Source organism: Myotis yumanensis, unplaced genomic scaffold, assembly GCF_028538775.1.
Source record: "Myotis yumanensis isolate MYYU_CA2020_CCGP unplaced genomic scaffold, mMyoYum1.0.hap1 SCAF_10, whole genome shotgun sequence".
Classification (NCBI taxonomy): domain Eukaryota; kingdom Metazoa; phylum Chordata; class Mammalia; order Chiroptera; family Vespertilionidae; genus Myotis; species Myotis yumanensis.
In genome coordinates, this window is record NW_027223761.1 from 5,759,506 (window position 1) to 5,784,949 (window position 25,444).

At 46.8% G+C, this 25,444-nt stretch overlaps 2 protein-coding genes across 4 annotated transcripts in view; both read left to right on the forward strand.

The window, feature by feature from the left end:
* On the forward strand, positions 1–15,234 carry SF3B2 (splicing factor 3b subunit 2). Of its 3 annotated transcripts, none has more exons than XM_070427558.1 (22): positions 1–148; positions 316–365; positions 858–935; positions 2,158–2,406; positions 2,617–2,667; positions 3,598–3,715; positions 4,009–4,109; positions 4,457–4,553; positions 4,719–4,810; positions 5,184–5,399; positions 5,578–5,715; positions 5,879–5,959; positions 6,096–6,323; positions 7,397–7,546; positions 8,439–8,528; positions 8,617–8,724; positions 9,763–9,870; positions 10,143–10,285; positions 10,374–10,475; positions 14,273–14,372; positions 14,493–14,678; positions 15,005–15,234. In XM_070427558.1, exons 1-22 carry the CDS (start codon positions 16–18, stop codon positions 15,074–15,076), a joined length of 2,691 nt encoding a protein of 896 aa, XP_070283659.1. In that variant the 5' UTR covers positions 1–15; the 3' UTR covers positions 15,077–15,234. The 3 variants fall into 3 exon arrangements, with proteins under 3 accessions (XP_070283659.1, XP_070283660.1, XP_070283661.1); XM_070427559.1 differs by having other exon boundaries at positions 2,620–2,667; XM_070427560.1 differs by lacking the exon at positions 2,617–2,667.
* A 1,513-nt stretch (positions 15,235–16,747) lies between these two features.
* Positions 16,748–25,444, forward strand: part of PACS1 (phosphofurin acidic cluster sorting protein 1) — a 100,797-nt gene continuing 92,100 nt past the window's right edge. The window contains exon 1 of the mRNA XM_070427561.1: positions 16,748–17,231. Coding sequence (XP_070283662.1) covers positions 16,882–17,231 — 350 coding nt within the window. The 5' untranslated portion in view covers positions 16,748–16,881. The remainder of the gene's footprint in view (positions 17,232–25,444) is intronic.

Consider the following 25,444-nt stretch of genomic DNA (forward strand, 5'->3'; position numbering starts at 1 on the left):
CTTGCTGCTGCTAAGATGGCGGCCGAACATCCCGAGCCTCCCAAAGGAGAGTTGCAGCTGCCGCCGCCGCCACCTCCTGGTCACTATGGCGCCTGGGCTGTCCAGGAGCTTCAAGCCAAATTGGCCGAGATCGGCGCTCCGATCCAAGGTAAGGAGAACTGGAGATCAAGAGCCAGCCGCGTAGGCCTGCGGGGAAGCGGAGCCTGGTTACCCCGGAGATCGGGGGGCGGAGGCGGGCCGCTGTGGCCCGACTTGGGCGGACGGGCCTGACTCGGGCTCGGCGTGACTTACCGGATGATCCTCTTCTTTGCACAGCTGGGAGTCGCGAGGAGCTAGTGGAACGGCTGCAGAGCTACACCCGCCAGGTAAGTGTTGGCGGCGGGAGGAGGCCTATCATGACCTCCTAACTCGGTCTTGGTTCTTTGTGTTCCTTGGCACAGCTAGCGGGGCTTTCCCTTTTTCTGTGTTGTTGTCTTTACCTGCTCTCGTGTAACCGTCTCTATACACCTGCTGGTCTTCCCAGTGCCCAGCCGAGCTCCAGCAGACAGGCCTGGGTAAATGTTGTTGCATGGATAGGAGTGAACATCCCTTAGTCACGCAGCGGTTCTCAACCTGTGGGTCGCGACCCCTTTGGCGGTTGAACGACCCTTTCACAGGGGTCGCCTAAGACCATCCTGCATATCAGATATTTACATTACGATTCATAACAGTAGCAACATTACAGTTATGAAGTAGCAATGAAAATTTATGGTTGGGTCACAACATGAAAAACTGTAATTAAAGTGCCAGAGGGTTGAGAACCACTGCTAGTGGAACAGCTGCTCTTGGACTGACCTAGAGCCCATTCTCTTTTGCAGACTGGTATTGTACTGAATCGGCCGGTTCTGAGAGGTGAAGATGGGGACAAAGCAGCTCCGCCTCCCATGTCAGCACAGGTAAGATGGTGGTTCCACTTTTTAAGGTCCCTTTTGCTTAGAAAGGTCCTTCTCACATGTAGTGTAGGCGGGATGCAACTAGGAGACTGGGCAGGGAGGTGCTGCAGTGACAGAATTAGCTCTTCAGTTCGTCCTTGGTCCTGATCCTTGCATCCTTCCCCAGTGTCTGGTCCTCCAAATTCTACTTAAGATTTAGCGCAAATATTTGGAAGCCTGACTTGATTTACCCCCACCCCCTCCAAACCAGCTGGAAGTAATCGCTATCTTCTTTGTCCTCCTGGGCATAGTTCCTGTATTCATTGAGACATTAGGGGTCACTCCTTGATTTGATTTCATACCCTCTATGTTTACTGAGCAATTGGGAGACACTGGCTCCCATATATCTAAGTTCTTTCAACTTCCATGTTCTTTCTGATCCAGGATTTTACTTTTTCTCTAGAGCAGTGGCTCTGACCTGGGATCCATTGATTTCTGTGTGTGGGGTGAGGAGTCCTTAGAAGGCCTTTAGTGGTGTCCCTGAATCTCCTGAAACTGCATGCAAAATCTGTGTTCATGCTAGGCTGGGGTGGCTCAGTGGTTGAGAGTCAACCTATAACCAGGAGGTCAGGGTTCATTTCCAGGTCAGAGCACACGAGTGGCTTGACCCCCAGTAGGGAGAGCGCAGGAGGCAGTCAGTCAATGATTCTCATCATTGATGTTTGTATCTCTCTCCCTCTCCCTTCCTTTCTGAAACCAATAAAAACCTATTTTTTAAAATGTGTGTTCATGATATTTTTCTGAGGAGAAAATCAATAGCTTTCATTAGTTGGTGTCCCAAAGTTAACATCTTTTCTTGGTATTGCTATAGAGCAGTGATGGTGAACCTATGACACGCGTGTCAGAGGTGACACGCGAACTCATTTTTCTGGTTGATTTTTCTTTGTTAAATGGCATTTAAATATATAAAATAAATATCAAACATATAAGTCTTTGTTTTACTATGGTCGCAAATATCAAAAAATTTCTATATGTGACACGGCACCAGAGTTAAGTTAGGGTTTTTCAAAATGCTGACATGCCGAGCTCAAAAGGTTCTCCATCACTGCTATGGAGTATTGTCTTGAATTTAAGAATTGTGTGTCATTTGACTTTGAATCCCAGCACTTGCCAGGTAGTAGATCCCCAGCAAATGTCTGCAGTAGATAAATGCTTCCTAGATTATGATCATATATTTTTTCCACAGCTCACTGGGATTCCGATGCCACCGCCACCCATGGGCCTCCCGCCTCTGCAGCCTCCTCCACCACCTCCACCACCTCCACCAGGCCTTGGCCTTGGTTTTCCTATGGCAGTTGGACCCCGCCCACCAAACTTGGGGCCCCCACCTCCTCTCCGTGTGGGTGAGCCTGTGGCGTTGTCAGAGGAGGAGCGGCTGAAGCTGGCGCAGCAGCAGGCAGCGTTGTTGATGCAGCAAGAGGAGCGTGCCAAGCAGGTGAGGAGGGCATCTGGCAGACTGGGCCTGGGTCTTGAAGGGGGAGTGGAGCCTCAGAGAGAGATGGATTCTGGGGCCAAGCCTTCTGGGAAGGTCTGGACCAAAGACTGGCACTTAGGTTCTAGGCTGGAAGTGGGCCTCAGGAAGCAGAGTTGTGGCAGACTGGCCTGTGGGGTCTCGGTGCAGCATGAGCTTGTTTTCTTTTTTTAGCAGGGAGATCATTCACTGAAGGAACATGAGCTCTTGGAGCAACAGAAGCGGGTAATGCCCCTCATTTTAATTTTTGACCCCATGTTCCAACTCCTTGGCTATCACTTCTAGTGCTTTGTGTCCAAAACAAGATGCACCATTCAACATTACCTCATCCTCAACTAAATTTCAGTATTTCCCAAATAATTTCATCTTTCTTATTCTTGAGGGGTTGCTAAACTGTGGACTGCAGTCTGTTTTTTGTATGGTCTGCAAGCTAAGAATTGTTTTTATATTTTTAGAGGATTGTTAAAAAATAACACCCAAGAGTAGACAAAGAAGTCCATACAATGGCCCAATATTTACTCTCAGGCCCATTACAGAAACATTCGCTGATCCCTTCTAGTCTTATATGATGTTGTTTTAGGTGCCATGGAGGGGACTCCGGGCTAATGTAGTCATTTGTATCAGACTGAATGTGGTGGATAGAAGTTAGGGAACGGCACAGAAGACATTGGCCCCACAGGTGCATTGTGTCAGTTACTAATGGCTTACTCGGAGAATTAGAAAATAGGCATTAACTGTACCAGGCGTGGAAGTATTTATGAAGAACTCTCTTTGCCCAGATTGTGCTAGATCTTGAGGGGTAGATATAAGAAAAGAATTCACTGTTTCTTAGAGATAACTAATCTTTTGGGAAGAAAACTCTTGTTAAAAATAGAAGTCAGTGTTTAAGCTAAATAGTAAATTCTCTGCTAGGAATTTGGGCTTTTTCTCGGCATTATTTCCAGGGGTTTTGTTTTGTGGTGAGAGGGGCTCCTCCGTGTGGATCGGTATCCTGGAAGTTGGGGGGGCGGAGGGGGGGATGTGGGGATGTCAGAACTCCAGTGGTACCTGTTTGTTCTCCTTGGTCCTGTTACCTGGCTGAAAGAATGCATTTGCCAGGAGCTGCCTGCCAGTGGAATTCCAAGTTGTGTCTCCACTTCCACTTCCCTCTCATAGGCAGCTGTGTTACTGGAGCAAGAACGGGTGCAGGAGATTGCCAAGATGGGCAGCCCAGTCCCTCGGCCCCCACAAGACATGGGCCAAATTGGTGTTCGCACTCCTCTGGGTCCTCGAGGTAAGACCTCAGAAATGGAAGGAAAGGGAAAGGAAGGTGATGAAAATTTTATTTATTTAAGTATATATCACATTTAAAAACTATGTGTCAAAAGTGAATTTTCATAAACTGACACCCATACAACCAGCATCCCAAAAGCCCTCCTGGCTCTCTTCCAGCCACCCTCTCCCCCTAAGGGTAACCATCACTCTAACTTTTAGCACGCAAGGCAGGTAGTTTTTAAAATGAGTGTTTCTCTCTTTTTTTGTTGTTGTTATCTCTTCTCACATTGGATTTTTGGATTTCTTTCTTAGTTGCTGCTCCAGTGGGCCCCACTCCTACTGTTTTGCCCATGGGGGCCCCAGTTCCCCGGCCTCGTGGTCCCCCACCACCCCCTGGAGATGAGAACAGAGAGGTGAGATTGCTGATTTCTTCCTGGATAGAGGAGAGTGTGGTTTAGAAGGGGACTATTTCTGGATTTTTAGAAAAGGATTCTAAGAGAAGATGGGAGGACTTCTGGGGGTGGGGGTGAGGGTGAGGGGCATAGGTAACTCAGACTTATTTAGGCAGGGCAGGAAGACATTTCTGGGGCAGGTTCTGTGCTTCACTCTGTGGGATGCTGAGGGATGGTTGAGTCCAGTTGGTGTTGTCCACTCCCTGCTGTTTATGTCCTGTGGCAGTAGCTTTTCTAGTAGGAGAGGTGGAAATCGTTGGGAAAGGGGCACTGAGATTACCTCCCTCTGCCTGGCTTGTCTCTGGCAGATGGACGACCCCTCTGTGGGCCCCAAGATCCCCCAGGCTTTGGAAAAGATCCTGCAGCTGAAAGAGAGCCGCCAGGAAGAGATGAACTCTCAACAGGGTGAGTGCATTGTCGTCCTGAGGGCTGCAAGAACAGAACCTGCAGTGGCTGATGCCGAGGAGGGTTTGAGAGAGAAACTGGCTCTCGGTAAAGAGGGGTTACAGTGAGCAAGTAGCAGGGCAGTGGCCCTGAGAGGACACTGATGGCCACCTTCCTCCCTTACAGAGGAAGAGGAAATGGAAACAGACACACGCTCATCCCTGGGCCAGTCAGCATCAGAGACTGAGGAGGACTCAGTGTCCGTATCCAAAAAAGAGGTACGGGATGGAGCTGGGTCTGGAAGGAATGGCAGGAGATGGGGTTTGGGCACTAAAGCAGCTCCCATTCTAAGTGTTCAGAAAGCAGTGGTTGCTGCTATAGTTTCTATCCCCAGCATGTAGGTAGTTTCTGTTTGATTGCCGTAAGTCCTTTGAGTTCTGAGGACAGTGCATGCCTACATTTTAAAGATAAACTGAGTTTCTGAGAAGTACAGTAGTTCACCCAGAGGCACAAAGCTGGGGAGGGACAGAATTTTGGAGTCTGACTTCAAGGCCTTTGTTCTCAGCCTCTTGGGGAAATAAGGGGAGATTAGAGGTGGGGGCAGGCATGGTGTTGGATTCCCTGACCCATTGGTTTTACTTGTTTTGGCAGAAAAACCGGAAGCGTCGGAACCGAAAGAAGAAGAAAAAGCCCCAGCGGGTACGAGGGGTGTCATCTGAGAGTTCTGGGGACCGAGAGAAAGAGCCAACCCGGTCCCGTGGCTCTGAGTCCTCAGCTGCTGATGTTGAAATTGAATATGTGACTGAAGAACCTGAAATTTATGAGCCCAACTTCATCTTCTTCAAGAGGATTTTTGAGGCTTTCAAGGTACAAGGAGCAGTCCTCTTAGGGGGCAGATTGAGCAGGGAAGGGGCGCGGGGGGGGGGGCGGGGGGGGAGGTGGGGGGAGGTGGGAGGAGACGGGATAAGGAGGACGTCTTCAGGGCCGGGTTCAGAAACTAGGGAGGGGCCCAGGGCTGGGGTTTCTACATTGCCTGCCTCCTCAGCTCACCGATGATGTGAAGAAGGAGAAAGAGAAGGAGCCAGAGAAACTCGACAAACTGGAGAACTCTGCAGCCCCCAAGAAGAAGGGCTTTGAGGAGGAGCACAAGGACAGCGATGACGATAGCAGCGATGATGAACTGGTGAGGCCCACACCCTCCTGTCAGGACACAAGGACTCCAGTGAGGGACCATGGTGAACCCTGGCAGAGGAGAATCCCTTTGGCGGCTGAAGGTTTGGGGTAGGCTGGGCAGTCTGATTGACATCGAAGAGTCCTGCTCAAAAGAGAGAATTGTTCTGTTCTAGGAAAAGAAGCCAGAAGCCCCTAAGCTGTCCAAGAAGAAGTTGCGCCGAATGAATCGCTTCACTGTGGCTGAACTCAAGCAGGTGAGACCGAGCTGATGGAGTTTTGCTTGGGGGAGGAGTTTTGAAGGAGGCCTGGATGGGACTTTGGAGAAAGAGAATTAAAGAGCTGCAGACCGAAGAGGCTGGGGCTTTCTTGAGGTGTGCTGTTGTTTTTCAGCTCGTGGCTCGGCCCGATGTTGTGGAAATGCATGATGTGACAGCACAGGACCCTAAGCTCTTGGTCCACCTCAAGGCCACTCGGAATTCCGTGCCTGTGCCACGCCACTGGTGTTTTAAGCGCAAGTACCTGCAGGGCAAACGAGGCATTGAGAAACCCCCCTTTGAGCTGCCGGACTTCATCAAACGCACAGGCATCCAGGAGATGCGGGAGGCCCTGCAGGAGAAGGTGAGGGTCTGGCTGGGGCTCAGGTCTGCCCTCGGGGAGCCACGTCCTTAATAGCAGCCGGCTTCAAACCTGGGATCTGGTTCCCAAAACCCACCTTCTTGTTAATTGTCTAATTATTCGCTCTCCACTTCCAGAAGTCAGCACTGTATGTGACACAGAGCAGGAAGGGCAGTCCCCACCTCTGTGGTCAGAACTAGCTCTCCTGCCCCACCCAGAGACTTCTGGTTCTGAGTGGCTCCATTTTCTTCCTTGTCTCCTCGTCCCCTCTGCCTGCACTTGGCCAGCTAGCTTTGATCTGCACATGGTGCCTCCTTTCTCCACAGGTTGCTCTGACTTTGTAGTTCTCTGCCTCCAGTATGAGCCTGATACATTCTGTGGCTAGAAATTCATGGTAGTTGTGTGACTTCTTAAATTTGAAAATTTTAAATACTTTGAGTAGGCAGCAGTTGCATGTCCTACAAAAATTCGGAAGGTATAAAAGTACCAGGTGAAAACTCTGCCTTCCAGTTAGACTCTAGTCTGCCAGTTTTTTCCAGAGGCAACTCATGAAATCAGTCTCTGGATGAATAGCTTTAAAAAGTATTTATTGATATGAGCATAACTTCATATACAGTGAGGCCTTGACTTACGAGTGTCCCAACTAACGAGTTTTTCGAGATACGAGCCGTCTCTCAGCCGATTTTTTGCTTTGAGTTGCGAGCTAAAATTCGGGTTACGAGCCAGCTTCAGATACCCCACCGCTAGTTGGCTCAGCGAACGTCACAGTGAACGCCACAACATCAGCCCAGCATCACGTGTCATTGTAATGGTGAAAATTGATTTGACATACGAGTAATTTGAGTTACGAGCTCAGTCACGGAACGAATTAAACTCGTAAGTCAAGGCCCCACTGTAGTAAGTATATTTTGTTTAATGAATCTTGTAATTTTAAGGGTTTGAGCAGGAAGGATTTTGGTGACTTTTTGAATGAGATAGATGAGGTTTCACTTTGGCTCTTTTGGGAGTGGGGAGCCAGATCTGTTGAGTTGGACTTGCTAAATCCCTTTTAAGGTGTGTCTTGCCATTCTCCACAGGAAGAACAGAAGACTATGAAGTCAAAAATGCGAGAGAAGGTTCGGCCTAAGATGGGGAAGATCGACATTGACTACCAGAAACTGCATGATGCCTTCTTCAAGTGGCAGACCAAGCCGAAGCTGACCATCCATGGGGACCTGTACTATGAGGTTTGGGAGTGGGGACCAGGGAGGCAAGGCTGGGCCTTAGGTCACAGCTCTGTAACTCTTGGTTGGAAGGGCTTTTTAAAAAATATATCCTTTTACTGATTTTAGAGAGAGAGGAAGAGAGAGGGAGAGTTAGAAGCATCGCTGAGAGAGAAACATCAACATTGATTGTCTGCCTCCTGCACGCCCCCTGCTGGGGATCGAGCCTGAAACCCAGGCATGTGCCCTGACTGGGAATCAAACCAGTGACCTCTTGGTGTATTGGTCTATGCTCAACCACTGAGCCACATCGGCTGGGCTGATGGGACTTCTGAAGCCGGTACAGTGGCCTCTCCCCTCAGCCTCGGAGTTGTTCATTGTTCATTAACTCTCCTTGAATGAGATGGAATTTGAAATCTTCAAATGAGGCGTTTTTTTTTGGAGAGGCACAGACCATATCTTTGAAATGATATTTACGTTGGGTGGTTTAGGGACAGGGGCAGATGCTTATAGGAAACATTTAATACTGGGGGTCGGAGAGAACTTTGTCTCTGATCCTTAAAATATTAATGACTATGATATCCTGGAATTTTTGAGGTGGAAGGATCTTGGCAATCATCCGGTCAAATGCCTTCATTTTATAGGTGAGAAAGCAGGTCCGGAATTTGCCCATGATTTCATCGTGGGTTGATAATAGGACTGGGCGTCTTGCTTTTCCTCCTCCTTCCTGGCCTTTATTCCTGAACCTACTCTAGCTGGGAAAGAAGCAATAGAATCAGAGTGGGAATGAGGCAGCCCTCAGTTGTGTATCTGATGTGAATTGAAACTTCTCATCTTTGTTCTCATGTCCTCTTGCCATTGAGCCCCCAGTGTGTGTCTGGTGTTCACAATACAGCATGCTCTCCTTTTTCCTCAGGGGAAGGAGTTTGAGACACGACTGAAGGAGAAGAAGCCAGGAGATCTGTCCGATGAGCTAAGGATTTCCTTGGGGATGCCAGTAGGACCAGTGAGTGACGGGCAGCAGAGAAGAGGGTGGGAATTGGAGCGGAAGAGATAGGGCTGGTAGATGGTATTTTGTTCTCTTTTTCTTGCAGAATGCTCACAAAGTTCCTCCCCCGTGGCTGATTGCCATGCAGCGATATGGACCACCCCCGTCGTACCCAAACTTGAAGATCCCTGGGCTGAACTCACCCATCCCTGAGGTGAGCACTGTCCTTTCTTTCATTCTTAGCTGCCTCTGCTGTTAACTAGAGGATGTATTTTTCTCTCTCATTCCACCATTTGTATTTTTTGTTTAAAGAAAAAAATGTTTCAAGAAAAAAAGTAATGGGTTTTGTATTTTTAAAAACCTGACATCACCCTAACTTGTTTGGCTCAGTGGGTAGAGCATTGGCCCGTGAACTGAAGGGTTCCAGTTCGATTCCATCAAGGGCACGTACCTAAGTTATAGGCTCGGCCCAGCCCTGGTCAGGGCACATGCAGGAGGCAACCAATGGATGTGTCCCTCTCAGATAGATGTTTCTCTCTCTCACTGTCTCTCCCCCTCCATTCCACTCTCTCTCTCTCTCTCTCTCAAAAAAAAAGGAAAAATATCCTTAGGTGAGGATTAACAAAAATAACAACAAAAAAACTACCAAACAAACCAAACAATCTGATATGCTCATATAAAATCATCAGAATTAAGAGTACAAAGATGAAAACAAATCACCCACAATTCCACCACTCAGAAATACGTGGATTAACACTCGGTGAATGTGTTTCCAGGTGTCTCTCTGGTTTATATGTGGATGGAGACATACAAATAATTTTATGTCAGGAATGGCATTAAATTCATTCTTATTTTTAAATAAAAAGCATTAAATTAAAAAATTAACAGACAACAAAGTAATTGAAGTAAAAAAGAAGTAATTGTTAAGCTTCAGAAATTCTTAAGAGAAATATATTCTAAAAGCTTTCCAAAAGTTAGGAAAATCACTAAGAAGCGGGAGTCATGTGTTTTAAAGAACACGTTTCAGTTTCAGACAATATGGATTCTACCACAAATGCTGAGGTTATTCCCATATTTTCTGACTCCCATCTCCCCATTCTATTGCTTCTACTGATATATAATGCTTTGATAACAGTAATTCTTCTCTGAAATCATAATTTCCAGAGTTCCCAAAGTGTAGACTTTTTTCTAGGGCTTCAGTGTTTCTTTAGGATCTGAGGAGTAGAATTGACTTGCACTTACTCTCTTGCAGAGCTGTTCCTTTGGGTACCATGCTGGTGGCTGGGGCAAACCCCCAGTAGACGAAACCGGGAAACCACTCTATGGGGATGTATTTGGAACCAATGCCGCTGAATTTCAGGTACGGGCCATGGCTGGCAAGCTTGGTCTTAAGGTCATGAAGTCTAGAGATAGTTTATAGTTTCATTATCATTGAGCTAGGTGTTGTGAATTTTCAAAATCTGAAGAATGGCATGCATTTTTCTCAGCTGTGAGGCAAATACAAGCCCAGAATATGAGCTCTCTGGGCTGAGATTATCTGTTTATTCTTCTATCAGTATTAGTTTCCTTTTACAACAGCTTTAAAGATAATAGGTAGTAAACATCTGTTGAGTGATTAGTGATCTCTTTCAGACCAAGACTGAGGAAGAAGAGATTGATCGGACTCCTTGGGGGGAGCTGGAGCCATCTGATGAAGAGTCTTCAGAAGAAGAGGAAGAGGAGGAAAGTGATGAAGACAAGCCAGATGAAACAGGCTTTATTACCCCTGCAGACAGGTGGGGACGCAGAGTCTGCCTCTCTGAACTAGTCTGTCTATCTTTGGGGACCTGCTCTTTACTCCAAGCCTTGTTCCTCTCTTTACAGTGGCCTCATCACTCCTGGAGGATTCTCGTCAGTGCCAGCTGGAATGGAGACTCCTGAACTCATTGAGCTGAGGAAGAAGAAGATTGAGGAAGCGATGGATGGGTAAGGGAATCAGGCAGGACCGAGAAGGGAGGACTTTCTCTTTCCTTCAGTTTCTAGGCTGACTGGTTGACATTTGTCATCACCGCTCCCCCCCACCCCCCCCTGCCCCCGCCCCACATACACACTCGCATACAAAATTATTGAATACCAATTCTGTGCCAGGCACTGCTCTAGATGTGGGGACCGAGCAGTGAAAAAGACAGGCAAGATAGACTCATCAGAGAACAAGATAATTTCTGATGTGGAGAGGGCAGTGAAGGAGAGGAAACTGGGTAATGGGATAGAGGATTGGGTGGTGGGAGGCCTTTGGGAAGGCCTCACTGAGGAGGAGGAGGAGGTATTTGAGCTGAGAGTTGAATGTTAGGAAACAGCCAGTCACAGGATGACGGGGGGCAGAAGGAACTATAAGTACAAACTGTGAAGGCCCTAAGCCAGGCGCAGGTTTTGCATGGTCATGCATTTTGAAGCTTTGTTATTAGGTACACAGTAAACGTGTAGGAGTAAGTCTTCTTGATGAATTGACCCCTTTTTTCATGAAATGATCTCTTGGCTCTGTTGTTTCCTTTTTCCCACTTTTTGGATTAAGTGAACATTTTTTATGATTCCATTTATCTCCTTTTTTGACTTAGCAACTGTAAGTGTTTTATTATTTTAGTGGTTGCTTTAGGGTTTAGGATATCTGTCTTTATCACAATCTGTCTTCAAGGGATATTATACCACTTCATTTAATATTAAGAACCTGACAAAAGTGTACTTGCATTTTTCCCTCCTAACTTTTGCACTCTTGTCATACATTTTACTTTTACATATGTTATGAATCCTACACTACATAGTTATTAGTTAAATTTATTTTAATGGTTAATTATCTTTTAGAGAGATTTAAATAACAAGAATCATATATTACTAACCTACGTAATTACCATTTCCAGTGTTCTTTCTTTTCTTTGTATATATCTAGGTTGATGTCTGGTATCATTTTCCTTCTGCTTGAAAATCTTCCTTCAGCATTTCTTGTTGTGAGTCTGCTGGTCATGAATTGTTTTTGCTCTCGCGGTCTAAAAATGTCTTCATTTGGGCTTCCTTTTTGAAAGATTTTTGCCAGGTATAGGATTCTAGATTGACAGTGTCTTTTTCTTTCAAGTACTTTAAAGATGTTGCTCTAGTGTCTTCTTTTATTGTTTCTGTTGTGAAATCTATCTTCATCCTTTTCTTCCTCTGTCCATGTTACTTTTCTCTGGCTGCTTTTAATATTTTCTCGCTGTTTTGAACAATTCGATTATACTGTGCAGTGTAGGACAGAATATTATGTGGTTTTCTTCATGTTTTTTTTTCTTGGAGTTTTGTTAAGCATCTTGGATATGGATTTTTTTTTTTTTTAAATATGTTTTATTGATTTTTTACAGAGAGGAAGGGAGAGAGATAGAGAGTTAGAAACATCGATGAGAGAGAAACATCGACCAGCTGCCTCCTGCACATCTCCCACTGGGGATGTGCCCGCAACCCAGGTACATGCCCTTGACCGGAATCGAACCTGAGACCTTTCAGTCCGCAGGCCGACGCTCTATCCACTGAGCCAAACCGGTTTCGGCGGATATGGATTTATAGTTTTTATTAATTTTGGGAAAATTGTGGCTATTATTTTTCCAAATATTTTTGTCTTTTCTCTCCTTTGGGAACTCCAATTATTCATCTCTTTTAGATCTCTTAAAGTTGTCCCACTGCTTACTAATATTTTAACAAGTATCTCTTTTCTCTTTGTATTTCCTTTTAGAAAATTTCTGTTCATATGTTTTTTAATATTTTTTTCTGCAGTTTCTAACCTGACTTGAATCACATCCAATGTAGTCTTTATCTGTAGCCATAGGATTTGGGTCTTTTTATATCTTCTGTACCTCTTATTTAACATTTGAACATATGGAATGCAGTAATAATAACACTTTAATGTACTTACCTGCTAATGCCAAATGTGCCTGCTGTGCCAGTTCTGGGTTGATGTAAATTGATTATTTTTCTCATTAAGGATTCTATTTTTCTGCTTCTTTGCATGCCTGTTAGGTTTTGATTGGATGCTAGAATCTGTGAAATGTACCTTGTTAGGTACAGGATACTTTTGTATTCCTGTAAATCTTTAGCTTTGTTCAGGGATATAGTTAAAGTACTTGGAAACAGTCTGATTCTTTCAGGTTTTGCTTGTCAGGTTTCTTAGGCTAGATGGAAGCATTGTTCAGTCCTCTGCACTACTGAGCACAAGACACTGCATGCTTTGCTCAGTGCCCTGTTAATCAGGTTTAGTCTGCCTAGTGGGACGAGGCACTATTTCCAGTCCTGAGTACATGGCAGGTATTGTTACCACTAATCCTTCCAGGTGGTTCTCTCCCTGGCCTGGGTAGTTTCCTCACATGCAGTACTCACCTGAGTACTTGAGGGGGGACCCTCTGTAGGTCTATTGAGTTCTCCAGGCTCTGGGCTGCTTTCTCTTCTCCAGTACACTGACCTATGATCTCTAGCTGCCGCGGTCTCCCTGCATTTTCAGCTTCATCCCTTCAGCTCATGGAGACCTATGGTTTTTACATGGGTTACTCCTCCTTGTTTTGTGCTCTGCAGACTCTCCATGTAGTAGGCTGGGCAATTGAAGGATTCACCTAATTCGTTACTTGTCTCTCAGGAATCCCTGTCCCTCATTGTCCCATGTCCACTATTGTACCGCTTCCAGATAGTATTAAGAACCTTACATCTATTTTCCCCATTTTTGGGGGTTGTTTCAGGGGGGTGGATACATCTAGTCCTTATTGCTCCTTGTCAGAAAGCAGAAGTCTCAAGTTTTGCATATTTAAGAAAGAAAAAGAAAGAAGTGTACTGTAGTTGAGTATAGTGAGCAGGACTTAGTTAAGGGGCTGGATTATGAACTGTTTAGGCCAGTGGTCGGCAAACTCATTAGTCAACAGAGCCAAATATCAACAGTACGATTGAAATTTCTTTTGAGAGCCACATTCTTTAAACTTAAACTATATAGGTAGGTACATTGTTATTAACTTAATTAGGGTACTCCTGAGGCTTAGGAAGAGCCACACTCAAGGGGCCAAAGAGCCGCATGTGGCTCGTGAGCCACAGTTTGCCGACCACGGGTTTAGGCCATGGTAAAGAGTTTGGACTTTATTCAAATCACAATCAAAAGCCTCAGTGGGTTTTGATCAAAGGGAAGGACAGCATCTGAATTCCATTTTAAGGCATTAGCTCTGGCTGCTGTGTGAGAATAGATTGTCACCTCTTCCGGGGGAGAAGTAGGGATGAAGCCAGGTCTGGGTTGATATTTGTAGATTTGCTCTTGTGTTTCAAATGTAATCCTTTAAATAGGCGGTGAGACTGGCTATAGATCATTTTTGCACCAGTGGAAGGGCTGGGAGTTTGAGTTCTGTATGTAAAAGCTCCAGGCACAACGTTGGGCAGGAGCTGCTGTAACCTCTTTCCTCCTGCTAGCTTCTCTATACCAGTGATCTTTTGGAAAGTTTCAGCCTCTGACCCTTAGCCCTTCGCATGTGGGAGTCTTGGTCTCTAATACCCTAAACTTGGGGGTCCCTTAACTCAGTCACTGTATTCCTTCCAGGCTGTATTCCCCGGAATTGGCACCAACCCAGTTCTATCCTCTCATGGGCAGCTTGTGCATAATTTTCTCCCCTGGGTGTCTCGGAGTATCTCCAGGGTGCCGGGTGGAGGTGCTGTCGGTGTTCCTTTTGCTTCCGCTTCAGGAGGCCCTTTCATCCCTTCCATTTTGGGCTTGACCCCTTTGTACTTTGCAGAAGCGAGACACCTCAGCTGTTCACTGTGTTACCGGAGAAGAGAACAGCCACCGTTGGGGGAGCCATAATGGGATCGACCCACATCTATGACATGTCCACGGTGAGTACTTGGAGGACACTGTTTTTGGGGACTGGACAGGGGGCAGAAGGGAGGGCTTCTGAGCCTCTCTTTGGAGATGACAAAGCTCTGATCCCTTTTTTTTCCTGATACCTTTTCTAGGTTATGAGCCGTAAGGGCCCGGCCCCTGAGCTACAAGGTGTGGAAGTGGCCCTGGCACCTGAAGAGTTAGAGCTGGACCCCATGGCCATGACCCAGAAGTATGAGGAGCATGTAAGGGAGCAGCAGGCACAAGTGGAGAAGGAAGACTTCAGTGACATGGTGGCTGAGCATGCTGCCAAACAGAAGGTAGGAGCTCACACCAGAAGCCTGGGCTGGGGTCTGGGACTCCTTTTTCAGTGGAGCGGTGTCCTCTAGTGGTGAGAGTGAGGGAGGACTCAGTGCCTGCTGCCCTAAGCTTCCTTGGTGCTGGAAACCTTGGAAATGCTCCGGTGGGCTGTCCTCCTTGAGGATGATGAAACAGGCACAGGGAGGGGAAGGAACTTACACAAGTCTGAGAATCCCGTTTCAGCACTTTTTCCACAGATGTATGTGGCCGTGTCAGGTTGTCCACCCTTGTTTTGGGGATCAGTGGGTGGTTGAACCTGTTGTAACCTGTTTCTCTTTCTCTCTAGCAAAAGAAACGGAAAGCTCAGCCTCAGGACAGCCGTGGGGGCAGCAAGAAATACAAGGAGTTCAAATTTTAGGCCCCCCTCACACATCCACCCTCCTTTAGGCCCTCTGCTTGGTTGCCTGGGCTTCACACATGGGTCCCCAAGAGCCAGCGCTCCCACATTCCCAAGGGCTTGTCATTCATGTTCTTATTTTAGACCTGTTTTGTAAATAAAGCTGTTTCCCAAGGAAAGAGATGAATATGTAACACTCCTGATCTTCCTTCATCTTTTAGTCCCCCTGCAAGTGGACTAAAACAGCGCTTTCTACACCCTCAGGGCGGTCCCAGTGACCAGGGGGGACCGGGGTCCTGTGTTGCAGCTGAGATGGTGATGCAGCCAGCACGGGCAGAAATGGTTTTTCCACGGCTGCCTTTGTAGGAGGCCCGGTTTGACCTTACTGCTCTGTCCTTGGCTGAAATAGCCAGCTTAGCCCTGGCCGGGCTGAGGAGGTTCAGTGGGCTGGGGAAGTGGCCAGGTCAGGCTTCCTAACAGGCCTGTGGTCAGAGGAGGCCACGTCCTTACCCGACAGAACACAGCTCTCCACCCAGATGGTCCCCGAGTCTGTATGGTCCCGGGGTGGTGGCGGCCGCCCGCCTCCAGGTGTTGGTGTGTCTGCAGGGTGGGGCGGGGGCCTTGCTTTCTCGGGTTAAGGCATTTGCCAGCGCCGGGGAGGTGTCTGCTGCGGCTGTGCCCCTGGCGTTGGTGTAAGTGCACCCACAGGTGCGGGCGCTTCAAGATGGTTCCGGGGCGGGAAGTGTGGGAGACTCCTCGGAGGACGTGCCAGCTGAGCCTGGCTTTGGGAGGAACAGAAGTTTAGATGTTTCCTAAGTGGCGCCGCAGAAAAAGCATTCCAAGAGGGAAATGGAGCCCTGACTGGTTTGGCTCAGTGGATAGAGCGTCGGCCTGTGGACTGAAAGGTCCCAGGTTCGAGTCCGGTCAAGGGCATGTGCCTGGGTTGCGGGCACATCCCCAGTGTGGGGTGTGCAAGAGGCAGCTGATTGATGTTTCTCTCTCATGGATGTTTCTAACTCTCTATCCCTCTCCCTTCCTCTCTGTAAAAAATAAATAAAATATATTTAAATTAAAAAAAAAAGAGGGAAATGGAGGGCAGGCTGGGGTCTTGGCTTCTGTGATGGCTCTTTGGGCGAGTGGGGCTGTGGGGGCAGAAGAAAGGTTGGCCGCAGCTGGGCCGGAGCCTCGCTAGAATCCTCCGGGCCTTTTGGACTCGGGTCCCTTGTTCTCCCCACACGAGGAGCGGGCGGCGGCCGGCGCTGGGTCCCACCTCTCCCTGCGCGGGTCTTGGCTGAGAAGCCCGGCCAGGTCCGCGGGCGGCGGTTCTTGCGGCTCCGCAGACCTGAGGGGCCGAGGCGCGCTCCCGCCACAACCCCCTCCGGGCCGGGCCGCGCCCCGGAAAAGCGGGGTTTCCGCGGGCCGAAAGGACAGGGGGAGGGGGCCCGGGCCGCCGGCCGACGCGCCGCGGAGCTGAGGGGAGGGGCCGGCCTGCGCGCGGGCCGCCGACCCCCGTCCTGGGCAGCGAGGCGCCCGCGCGCGCCCGGGCCCCGCCCCGGCGCTGGGTGGGGCCGCGCCGGCCGCTCGGACACGCCCACTCAGTGTCTCGGCGGCGCGAGCCGCAACAGGCAGCGGCGGGCGAGCGCGAGGGCTGCGCGCCGGGAGGCCCCGCGCCTGCGTGCAGCTTCTCGCTCGCTCGCTCGCGCGCTCGGCGGGCGGGCTGAGGAGACCGGTGGAGCCCTCGCCGCCGCCGCCGGGGAGAAGCCTGGGCGTCCTCTCGGCGTCGCTTGGTTCCTGTGACCCCCGCGCCCCTCACCCCCGGCCGGGCCATGGCGGAACGTGGAGGGGCGGGCGGTGGTCCCGGAGGCGCGGGGGGTGGTAGCGGCCAGCGAGGCTCTGGGGTCGCCCAGTCTCCGCAGCAGCAGCCGACGCCGCAGCAGCCGACGCCGCCGCAGCCAACGCCCCCCAAGCTAGCCCAGGCCACCTCGTCGTCCACGTCCACCTCGGCGGTGGCCGCCTCGTCCTCGTCCTCGTCCACGTCCACCTCCATGGCCGTCGCGGTGGCCTCGGGCTCCGCGACCCCCGGCGGCCCGGGGCCAGGCCGTCCCCCCGCCCCGGTGCAGATGAACCTGTACGCCACCTGGGAGGTGGACCGGAGCTCGGCCAGCTGCGTGCCCAGGTGAGAGGGGGCGGGTGGACGGGCCCTGGGGCCGCCGGGCCGGACTGTGCTAGCCCCCGCCCTGCCCTTCTCCCGTCCCATCGCCCAAGGGGGCGCCCCCTCCCTCCACTCCCCCGGCTGCCCGCCGCCCAGCCCGGCCCAGGCCTGGCCTCCCAGGCTCTTCCTGCCGGGACCCCGCCCTCTCCTGGCAGCCCCACCTTCCGCCTCTGGCCGGGACCACCCTCTTCCCTCCCTCGGCGGGGCCTGGATTCGCAGCCGGGCCTCCCTCCCGCCGACCTGACCGAATCCGGCCTCCCTGACGGGCAGTTTCCCCGCGTCAGTCAGACTCTTTCCCGGCCTTGCCGGTGCCCGCGGGCTGTACATACATTACATACATGTGGTGTCGATCTCTTGATATTTCCCGATATGCCCAGCATCTGCCAAACCCGGCGGCCTCCTCTGCCGGTAAAGCCCATACGTGCTAGCCCGAGGGGCCTTTGGTCAGTCTTCAGCACACATTCTGCGCCTGCCTCTGGTCTTGTGAAAGTCCTCTCCATTTAGTGCGCCTGGAAGTGTATTTTCACCCCCTCCTCCCCCCTCCAGTAACTGGTCACAGATTCTCCTAGCCCTGCAGGGCTACATCAAAGGACTGCCTTGTTCCTAAATTCGGTCCATTCCTATCTGTTGAAACCATCTGGGACTTTCCTTCCCTTGGTAAAACTTGCCCGACTTCGGGATATTTTATTTCTGTATCGGCAAGGCAATCTTTCTACAACTCTGTGGGGCCGGCATGCAGTGTCTTGGAGTTTACCCCTTGAATAGAACTGGAGCTGGGTTTGCTCAGTAAGCCCCGACCAGGGCCTGGAGGCGATCCGTTTGTCACCTCTGAGCTGATTCTGTGCCTTGGAGTCTTGGGTTCACTTTTTACTGTTAGCCCATTACCCCCCTCTCTATTTTGAATTATTTCATGCATACAAAATTACACACACACACTCTCACACCCTAGATAGACTGTTAAAAAATGATGAGGAGCCCAGCCGGCGGCTCAGTGGTTGAGCGTTGACCTATGAACCAGGAGGCCACAGCGGTCAGGGCATATATCCGAGTTTTGGGCTCAATCCCCAGTGTAGGGTGTGAAGAAGGCAGCTGATAATAATTCTCTCTCATCAGTGGTGTTTCTATCTCTCTCCCTCTCCCTTCCTCTCTGAAATCAATAAAAATATATTTTAAAAAATGATGAGGATTACATCTCTATAGTTGACTGAGCTTAAGAAATAGAGCATTATTACCACGTATATTGAAGCCTCAGGTTGCCCCTTCCTGACCACATCCCCTTCTTCCCCCACAAAGCTAAACATTATTCTGAATTGTGTGTTTATCATTTCCCTTGTCTCTTAAAACTAGTTTTATTATATTTATGCACCTCTAAATGTTTCAAATTTGGAATGTTTTTGAAGTTTATGTAAATGCCATCATACTGTATGTGTTCTGTGACCTATTTTAGTGAGGTTTTTTTTTTTTTTTTAACTTAACAGATTTATGAGAATCACTTTTTAAAAAAATATATTTTACTGATTTATTACAGAGAGGAAGGGAGAGGGATAGAGATTTAGAAGCATCGATCAGCTGCCTCCTGCACACTCCCCACTGGGGACGCGCCCGCAACCAAGGTACATGCCCTTGACCGGAATCGAACCTGGGACCCTTGAGTCCACAGGCCGACGCTCTATCCACTGAGCCAAACTGGTCAGGGCTATGAGAATCACTTTTAAGGTAGCTGTAGTTTAAATACTTTCATTAATGGGTAGAATTTCATTATATGAATATGTCATAACTCTTCTTTTGATGAACATTTGGGTTGTTTCCTGTTTGTTTACATAAACAGTCACACTTAAATATTTTTGTGCAGGACTCCTGCTGCTCCTTGCAAAAGTTTCTTTCAGTTGTCCTTATATGTAGAGATGGAATGTCTTTGCAGGGCATATACAGCTGGAACTTTTAATGACTATGCTAGTTTGTTTTCCATTTGCCCCACTCTACTCTTCAGGTCCTTTGTGTTTCAGCTTTACAGATTCACTTTACTGATTTACACTTTTTTTTCTCAGTAGGGTAATCAAGGAGCCACGTTAGTTTAGTTTGCTTTGGCCAGCACCCTAGCACAACACCAAACTCAAGTGTTCGTCTCTTGGTCCTAAGCAGGCCTCTCTCTTTTTTTTTTTTTATAGGCCCATCTCTAGCTGAAGTGTTCTAATCTGCATCTTTCAAACACAAAAGCACTGTCTGTGCCCTTCCCACATGGAACCAGTGTGTTAGTACTTGCTTGCCCGTGCTTCCTTCACATCTATCACTATGCTTAGTGATATTTCGACAGCTGCCTTTTCTAGCTGGTTAGATGGAAAAGGAATAAGCTGATTGGAAAGAAGTTGCTGTGCAACGGGGGTGGGAGGTGAGGGTGAGGGAGGATGGGGGCTGTAAATAAAATCGCTAATTGCTTTTGATTTTTGACCTGCTCCATTTAGTCATGGAAAAGATCATGTTTTAAGTTATTAGCCCAAGAAACAGCCAGACGTTCTGATCAAATCTGTAATTATTATGCTGACTTGGTGTGAGAGGCTCAGGCTGCCTTGTTTTCACCTGCAGGGAGTTTGCAGTATGTCATGTCTACTGACCAATCCTTGAGATTGTCAGCTGTCCTGCTCTGACTTTGTTTTTCAGCCGACATCCTTGTGCCTCTCAGCTCCTTGTGGAATACTTGTGCTCTTTGAAGCATGCTGTTTTATCTGCAGGGTGGAAAATAACACCCAGTGGGGAGAAAATAGCCCTTCAAATTATTAGAGTCATATGGTTAATTTGAAGTCTCCTCGGTATGCTTCATGTTGTTTAGAATATACTGGCAGTGTGCATTCTGTATATAGTCTAGAATTACATTATTGTCTCGTGCAACTCACTGAGACAAACGTGAGATATCTGCACTTAAGACATGTAAACATAATTGTGGATCTAAGGTTAACTATATATAAGAATTTTGTGGGATTCAGTCTTGTGAAATGTGATTCTCTATTTAGTGCAGAGAAGAGTTGGAAAGTTGTTAGGGTGGTCATGCTCCTTTTCTTGATTCCTACAGAAGTATAACTTGCTTTTGAAAAAAAATCCCTTTTTCTTTACTAGAGATTTATTTATTTTTATTTTTATTTTTTAAATATATTTTATTGATATTTTTACAGAGAGGAAGGGAGAGGAATAGAGAGTTAGAAACATCGATGGGAGAGAAACATCGATCAGCTGCCTCCTGCACACCTCCTACTGGGGATGTGCCTACAACCAAGGTACATGCCCTTGATTGGAATCGAACCTGGAACCTTTCAGTCTCCAGGCTGACACTCTATCCACTGAGCCAAACCAGTTAGGGCGCTAGAGATTTAAATCAAAATGAGCAATGTAGTTGTTTCTCAGTTACATACTCTGCCTTTATTTAACATTTACTAAATTCCCTTAGATCCTATAGTAATTTTTTAAATCATAAAAGCCAACTGTATTTCCCAGTGATCACCTCTAGAGAGTGAGAACCGAGATAAGATTAGGGCTTTTTTAATGGCAGGTAGGTCTATTATAGTTCTTTTATGAAATTTACAGCTTTTGAAGTTGGCATTGTTTTCCCTCCATAGTAAGTAGTACTTCTCTACCTGTCATCTATGGTATGTATAGTGGTGTGACACCATGTAACACATTAATCCCTTCTCTTTGGTCTTTGTGTGAAGTTTTCCTGATGTTTTCTGTTTTTGAATTGCTTAAGTAGGAGAGGCAAAAAAATGATTAAATTTCGCAAGTATACAACATTTTCTCGGTAGTGTAAACTATTAGGAGTCAAAAAGTGCTCTGCTGCATCACTTATAGACTATATCACATTTATCTTTGAGCAAAGCACATTTGCATATCCTTATTTGTACGTGTACTTAGGGAAAGAGTTCAGTAGTTATTAGTCACAATTTCTCCTTAGACTTTTATTTTTTTTTAGTGGGTACTAAAGTTAAACCTTATTGTACAAAAATGTTAGAGCTGAAGGAGGTGGCCATGACTAAGTTGGCATGACTGGCCTGCAGTAGAAATGTTTTATGAAAGCACTTGGGGGTAGTTGCCCCTCTAACCAAAAAAGCACTAGGCCAGTGGTCGGCAAACTCATTAGTCAACAGAGCCAAATATCAACAGTACAACGATTGAAATTTCTTTTGAGAGCCAAATTTTTTAAACTTAAACTATATAGGTAGGTACATTGTTATTCATTAGGGTACTCCTAAGGCAGTGATGGCAAATCTATGACACGTGAACTCATTTTTTTGGTTGATTTTTCTTTGTTAAATGGCATTTAAATATATAAAACAAATATCAAAAATATAAGTCTTTGTTTTACTATGGTTGCAAATATCAAAAAATTTCTATATGTGACACGGCACCAGAGTTAAATTAGGGTTTTTCAAAATGCTGACACACCGAGCTCAAAAGGTTCGCCATCACTGTCCTAAGGCTTAGGAAGAGCCACACTCAAGGGGCCAAAGAGCCGCATGTGGCTCGCAAGCCGCAGTTTGCCAACCATGGCACTAGGCAAGCCAGGATATGTTCCTCTGTATTCTTATTGTATACTAGGGCAAATTCTTCCATACTTTAGATTTTTCATCCATTGATTAGGAATACTTCTATTCACCATCTATTCTAAGATGTGGGGGAAATAAATATAAAATAGGACCTGTAGATCCACAGGAGAAAGTACTTAAATGATAGATATAAAATAAATATAATTGATCAAATAAGGGAGACCTGGTGAAATTTCTGTTATTTCCCTAGCTTTAAAAGTCTTTGTACCTTAGGAGATTTGAATGTCACATTTTGAGTGTTGAAATAGGATATCCTCTCTGGTGGGGTAATATTATCCATCGTCCCTGTGGAAGCTCAGATTCCTTAAGGCAGAAAGAGAATGACTTTCACAGAGTCCGTTTTACATGGATTGATTTACAGATCTTTTGGACACATTAGTGGTTATGTGATTTCTTTTTAAACCAGTTTTTCATTTTCTTAGCTGAGCCAGTAAGCCACCTGTTATTATTAGTACTTGCCTGGGTGTGCATGAGGGAGGTGCAAGTCAGAAAATGTGTGGGCTCTTCACTCCTTCACCCCAGGAAGCCTCATCCTGCTTTGGCCTGGACTTGTCGGCTCAGTGGGTCCTCTGAAATTTGGAGTCAGCTTGGCTTGCATCTGCCGCATCACATTCTGGGAGTGATATGGGAATGATTGCAAGAGCTGGTTTTCCCCCAGACTGCTTTCGGAGTGGTATCAAGGGCTCTTGAGAAAAGACAGGGGTTGAAGTTATATCATCCTTCAGAGGCCCATTGGGCTGGAATTGAGCAAGGTTGTTGGGTTCTAGATTGGCAAGTACTGACAGAATCATCCCTTCTCTAGGCCTCGTTAGAAGAATAACCAGCAAAGCTTCTGAGGGTTTTAGAAAACCAAGATGTGCCTGGGTACCAACTCTAGAGTGTTTCCCTCTTACTGCCATTCATACACCAGTTTTCTGGTTTGAAAGCCTGCTGGACTTACATTCCAATCTTTTATCTTATTATAAACGAAAGAATAGCTGTAGTCACAGCTCACCAGTACCTGACCTCTAACTTGAGTAACACAAGTAGAAAAGGCCAGTAAATGATGATACATTGTTACTTAGCTTATATATTTTTACATATATCTTCTAGAAAACACTTCCTTAAAACATTCCATTTCACATTCAGTTATGTCTTATGTCATAAGCTGTTTTATCTTTAAAGCTGCCCTAATACATTAGCCACTAGTTGCATATGGCAATTAAAATTCAAATTAATTAAAACTTAAAAAATATAAAGTTCTCTTCCTTATTTACACTAGCCATATTTTGTTACACTATTTGTACTAGTGTCTTCTATATTGGACAGGGCAGATCTAGACATTTCCAGAAAGTTCTATTCGTTTTAGGGAGAAAATTGTATAAATATGGCATTTCTAGTATTAATATTTATTGTTTCTCCTTAGTCATTTAAACTGAATACTTTTGTCCTTTTCCAGATTATTTTAAAATGCCTCTCCCCTATTTTAAGGACTCATTAGTTTTCCTTTGTTAGTTTTTGTCCTCTAAACCGTATTACCTTCTAAGTCTGCTCATGTCTTCCTGGTGCCTCCCTGCCATTTGTTCACCATAATTTTGATCTTAATATCTTTGAGAAAACTACCTGGAAACATTAACTCCAAAATGGTGTTTAGATGGTAGGAGTATGTGTGACATTAATTTTTGTCCTTTTATATTATTTGGTGATTTCTAAACTTGCTGTAAAACTTCCCTAAATGACAGTCTGTGTTTCAAAACCTTATTGTGAACAAGCTTTGCCCCAGGTTATTTATTTATATATATATATTTGAGAGGCCTGTTGCACGAAGAGATTCGTGCAATAGCCCTTCCTTTCCCCAGGCTGCTGGCACCGGTTTTCCTCCGGCACCCAGGCCTTCGCTCTGGTCGGGCTCCGGCCGGAGCCGGCCCCGGGGCTGAGGCTTCGCTCCACCGCTTGGAGCCTACATATGCAAATTAACCGCCAGCTTTGTTAGGTTAATTTGCATACTCTCCTGATTGGCTGGTTAACGTAGCGAAGGTACGGTCAATTTACATGTTTGTCTATTATTAAGACATATATAAAAGCATAATATGCAAATCAACCTGACAGCAGAATGACCATCACTATGACACACACCGATCACCAGGAGCTGCTCAATGCAGGAGCTGCCCCCAGGCAGCAGGCCCCAATCACCTGATCAAGGCCTGTCGGCCAACCTCTCAGTGCCTCCCCCTGGCCTCTCAGTCCCTCTCCCTGGCCGGCAGCTCTGATCGCCCAATGGGGAACGGGGAACGGGGAACGGGGAACCAGGGTTGGGTGGCGGTGGATGCAGGCAGCGCCAGGCCAAAGCGGGTGCAAGTGAGGGGCCCTGATCGCTCCACCGGTCACCCCACACACAGAGGGGGGGGAAGATTGGCCCTGATCACAGGCCAGGCCTAGGGACCCTACCCGTGCACAAATTTCATGCTCCGGGCCTCTAGTTTTGGATATAATTGGCATATGAAATTTAGACTGGTTATTGTGCTTAGATATAGGCAGGTGTTTTTTCTTTCCAAAGCATTTTGTGTGTTTGTCTGTCTTTGAATTCCTTTGGTTCTTCTTTCCATAGGTGAGATATTCTTTGTAGCAAGTGTTTTGTTTTATTTTTTTAATAGTTTAGAAAACACAAAGGCTTAGGAGCCACTTGTCATTTATTTGATCCCTCCTTACCTTTTCCTGTCTCCTCTTGAAAAACACCAAATGGCTTCAAGATTTAGAGTGTAGCTTTTTCCTCTTGTTTCCTCAAACATATTGCACTGTACTGTTTGTAATTCTACCCATCCTCTGCCACTCTAGTCTCCTCCCAGAAGGTGACCCCTGGTAGCAGTTCAGAGTGATAGTTAAAAATGAAGATCAGATCATGTCACTCTCCTCTTCATAATCTTCCCAGTTCACTCATTTAGCAAATGTTTATAGACCTACTAGTCTGTGCCACAAACCAAATCCTTGATTTCATAAAGTATACATTCTAGTGGGTGAAGATAAGAGATACTATAACTTTTCATCATACTTTGAATAAAACTCCTTTTTATGGCTTAGGAGATGCTTCCTGTTGTGGCCCCTTCTTCCTGGCCTCATCTTTTACCACTCTCCCCCGTGCTCAGTTGGCTCCAGGCAAGCTGGGCGTAGGCACTGTCACCCTTGCCTTTGGGCTTTTGCACTTGCTGTTCTCTCTACCTGGATGCTCTGTCCCCAGATCATCATGTGGCTGGCTCCTGGGTATCATTAAGGTCATCACTCAGTTGACCTGCCACCTTGAAAGCTGCCCTCATCTGCCTAGTCTGTTCTGGGGGTTTATAAATCTTCACAACTAGTTATCATCATTTGAAATAATCCTGTTCATTTATGTAGTTACTTTGTAGGTGCTTAATAAATACATTTGTTGAATGAACAGTGCCTATTTATTTATAATGTTTATTGAGTGAAATTCTATTTTACACAATTCATTCATTTAACACATATTTATTGAATGTTTTATGTCCAAGCACTGCTCTAGGTGCTGGGGAAATGGCAGCAAACAGGCTGACAAAGTTCGTTATCTCCTAGTGTACATGTTAGTGAAGGGAG

Bases quoted from the DNA above. Each gene is read 5' to 3' on its own strand.
- SF3B2 (XM_070427558.1), top strand. From the start codon at position 16: ATGGCGGCCGAACATCCCGAGCCTCCCAAAGGAGAGTTGCAGCTGCCG. The intron at 2,407-2,616 runs GTGAGGAGGGCA...TTCTTTTTTTAG, and splicing joins AAGAGGAGCGTGCCAAGCAG to CAGGGAGATCATTCACTGAA. The intron at 2,668-3,597 runs GTAATGCCCCTC...TCCCTCTCATAG, and splicing joins TCTTGGAGCAACAGAAGCGG to GCAGCTGTGTTACTGGAGCA.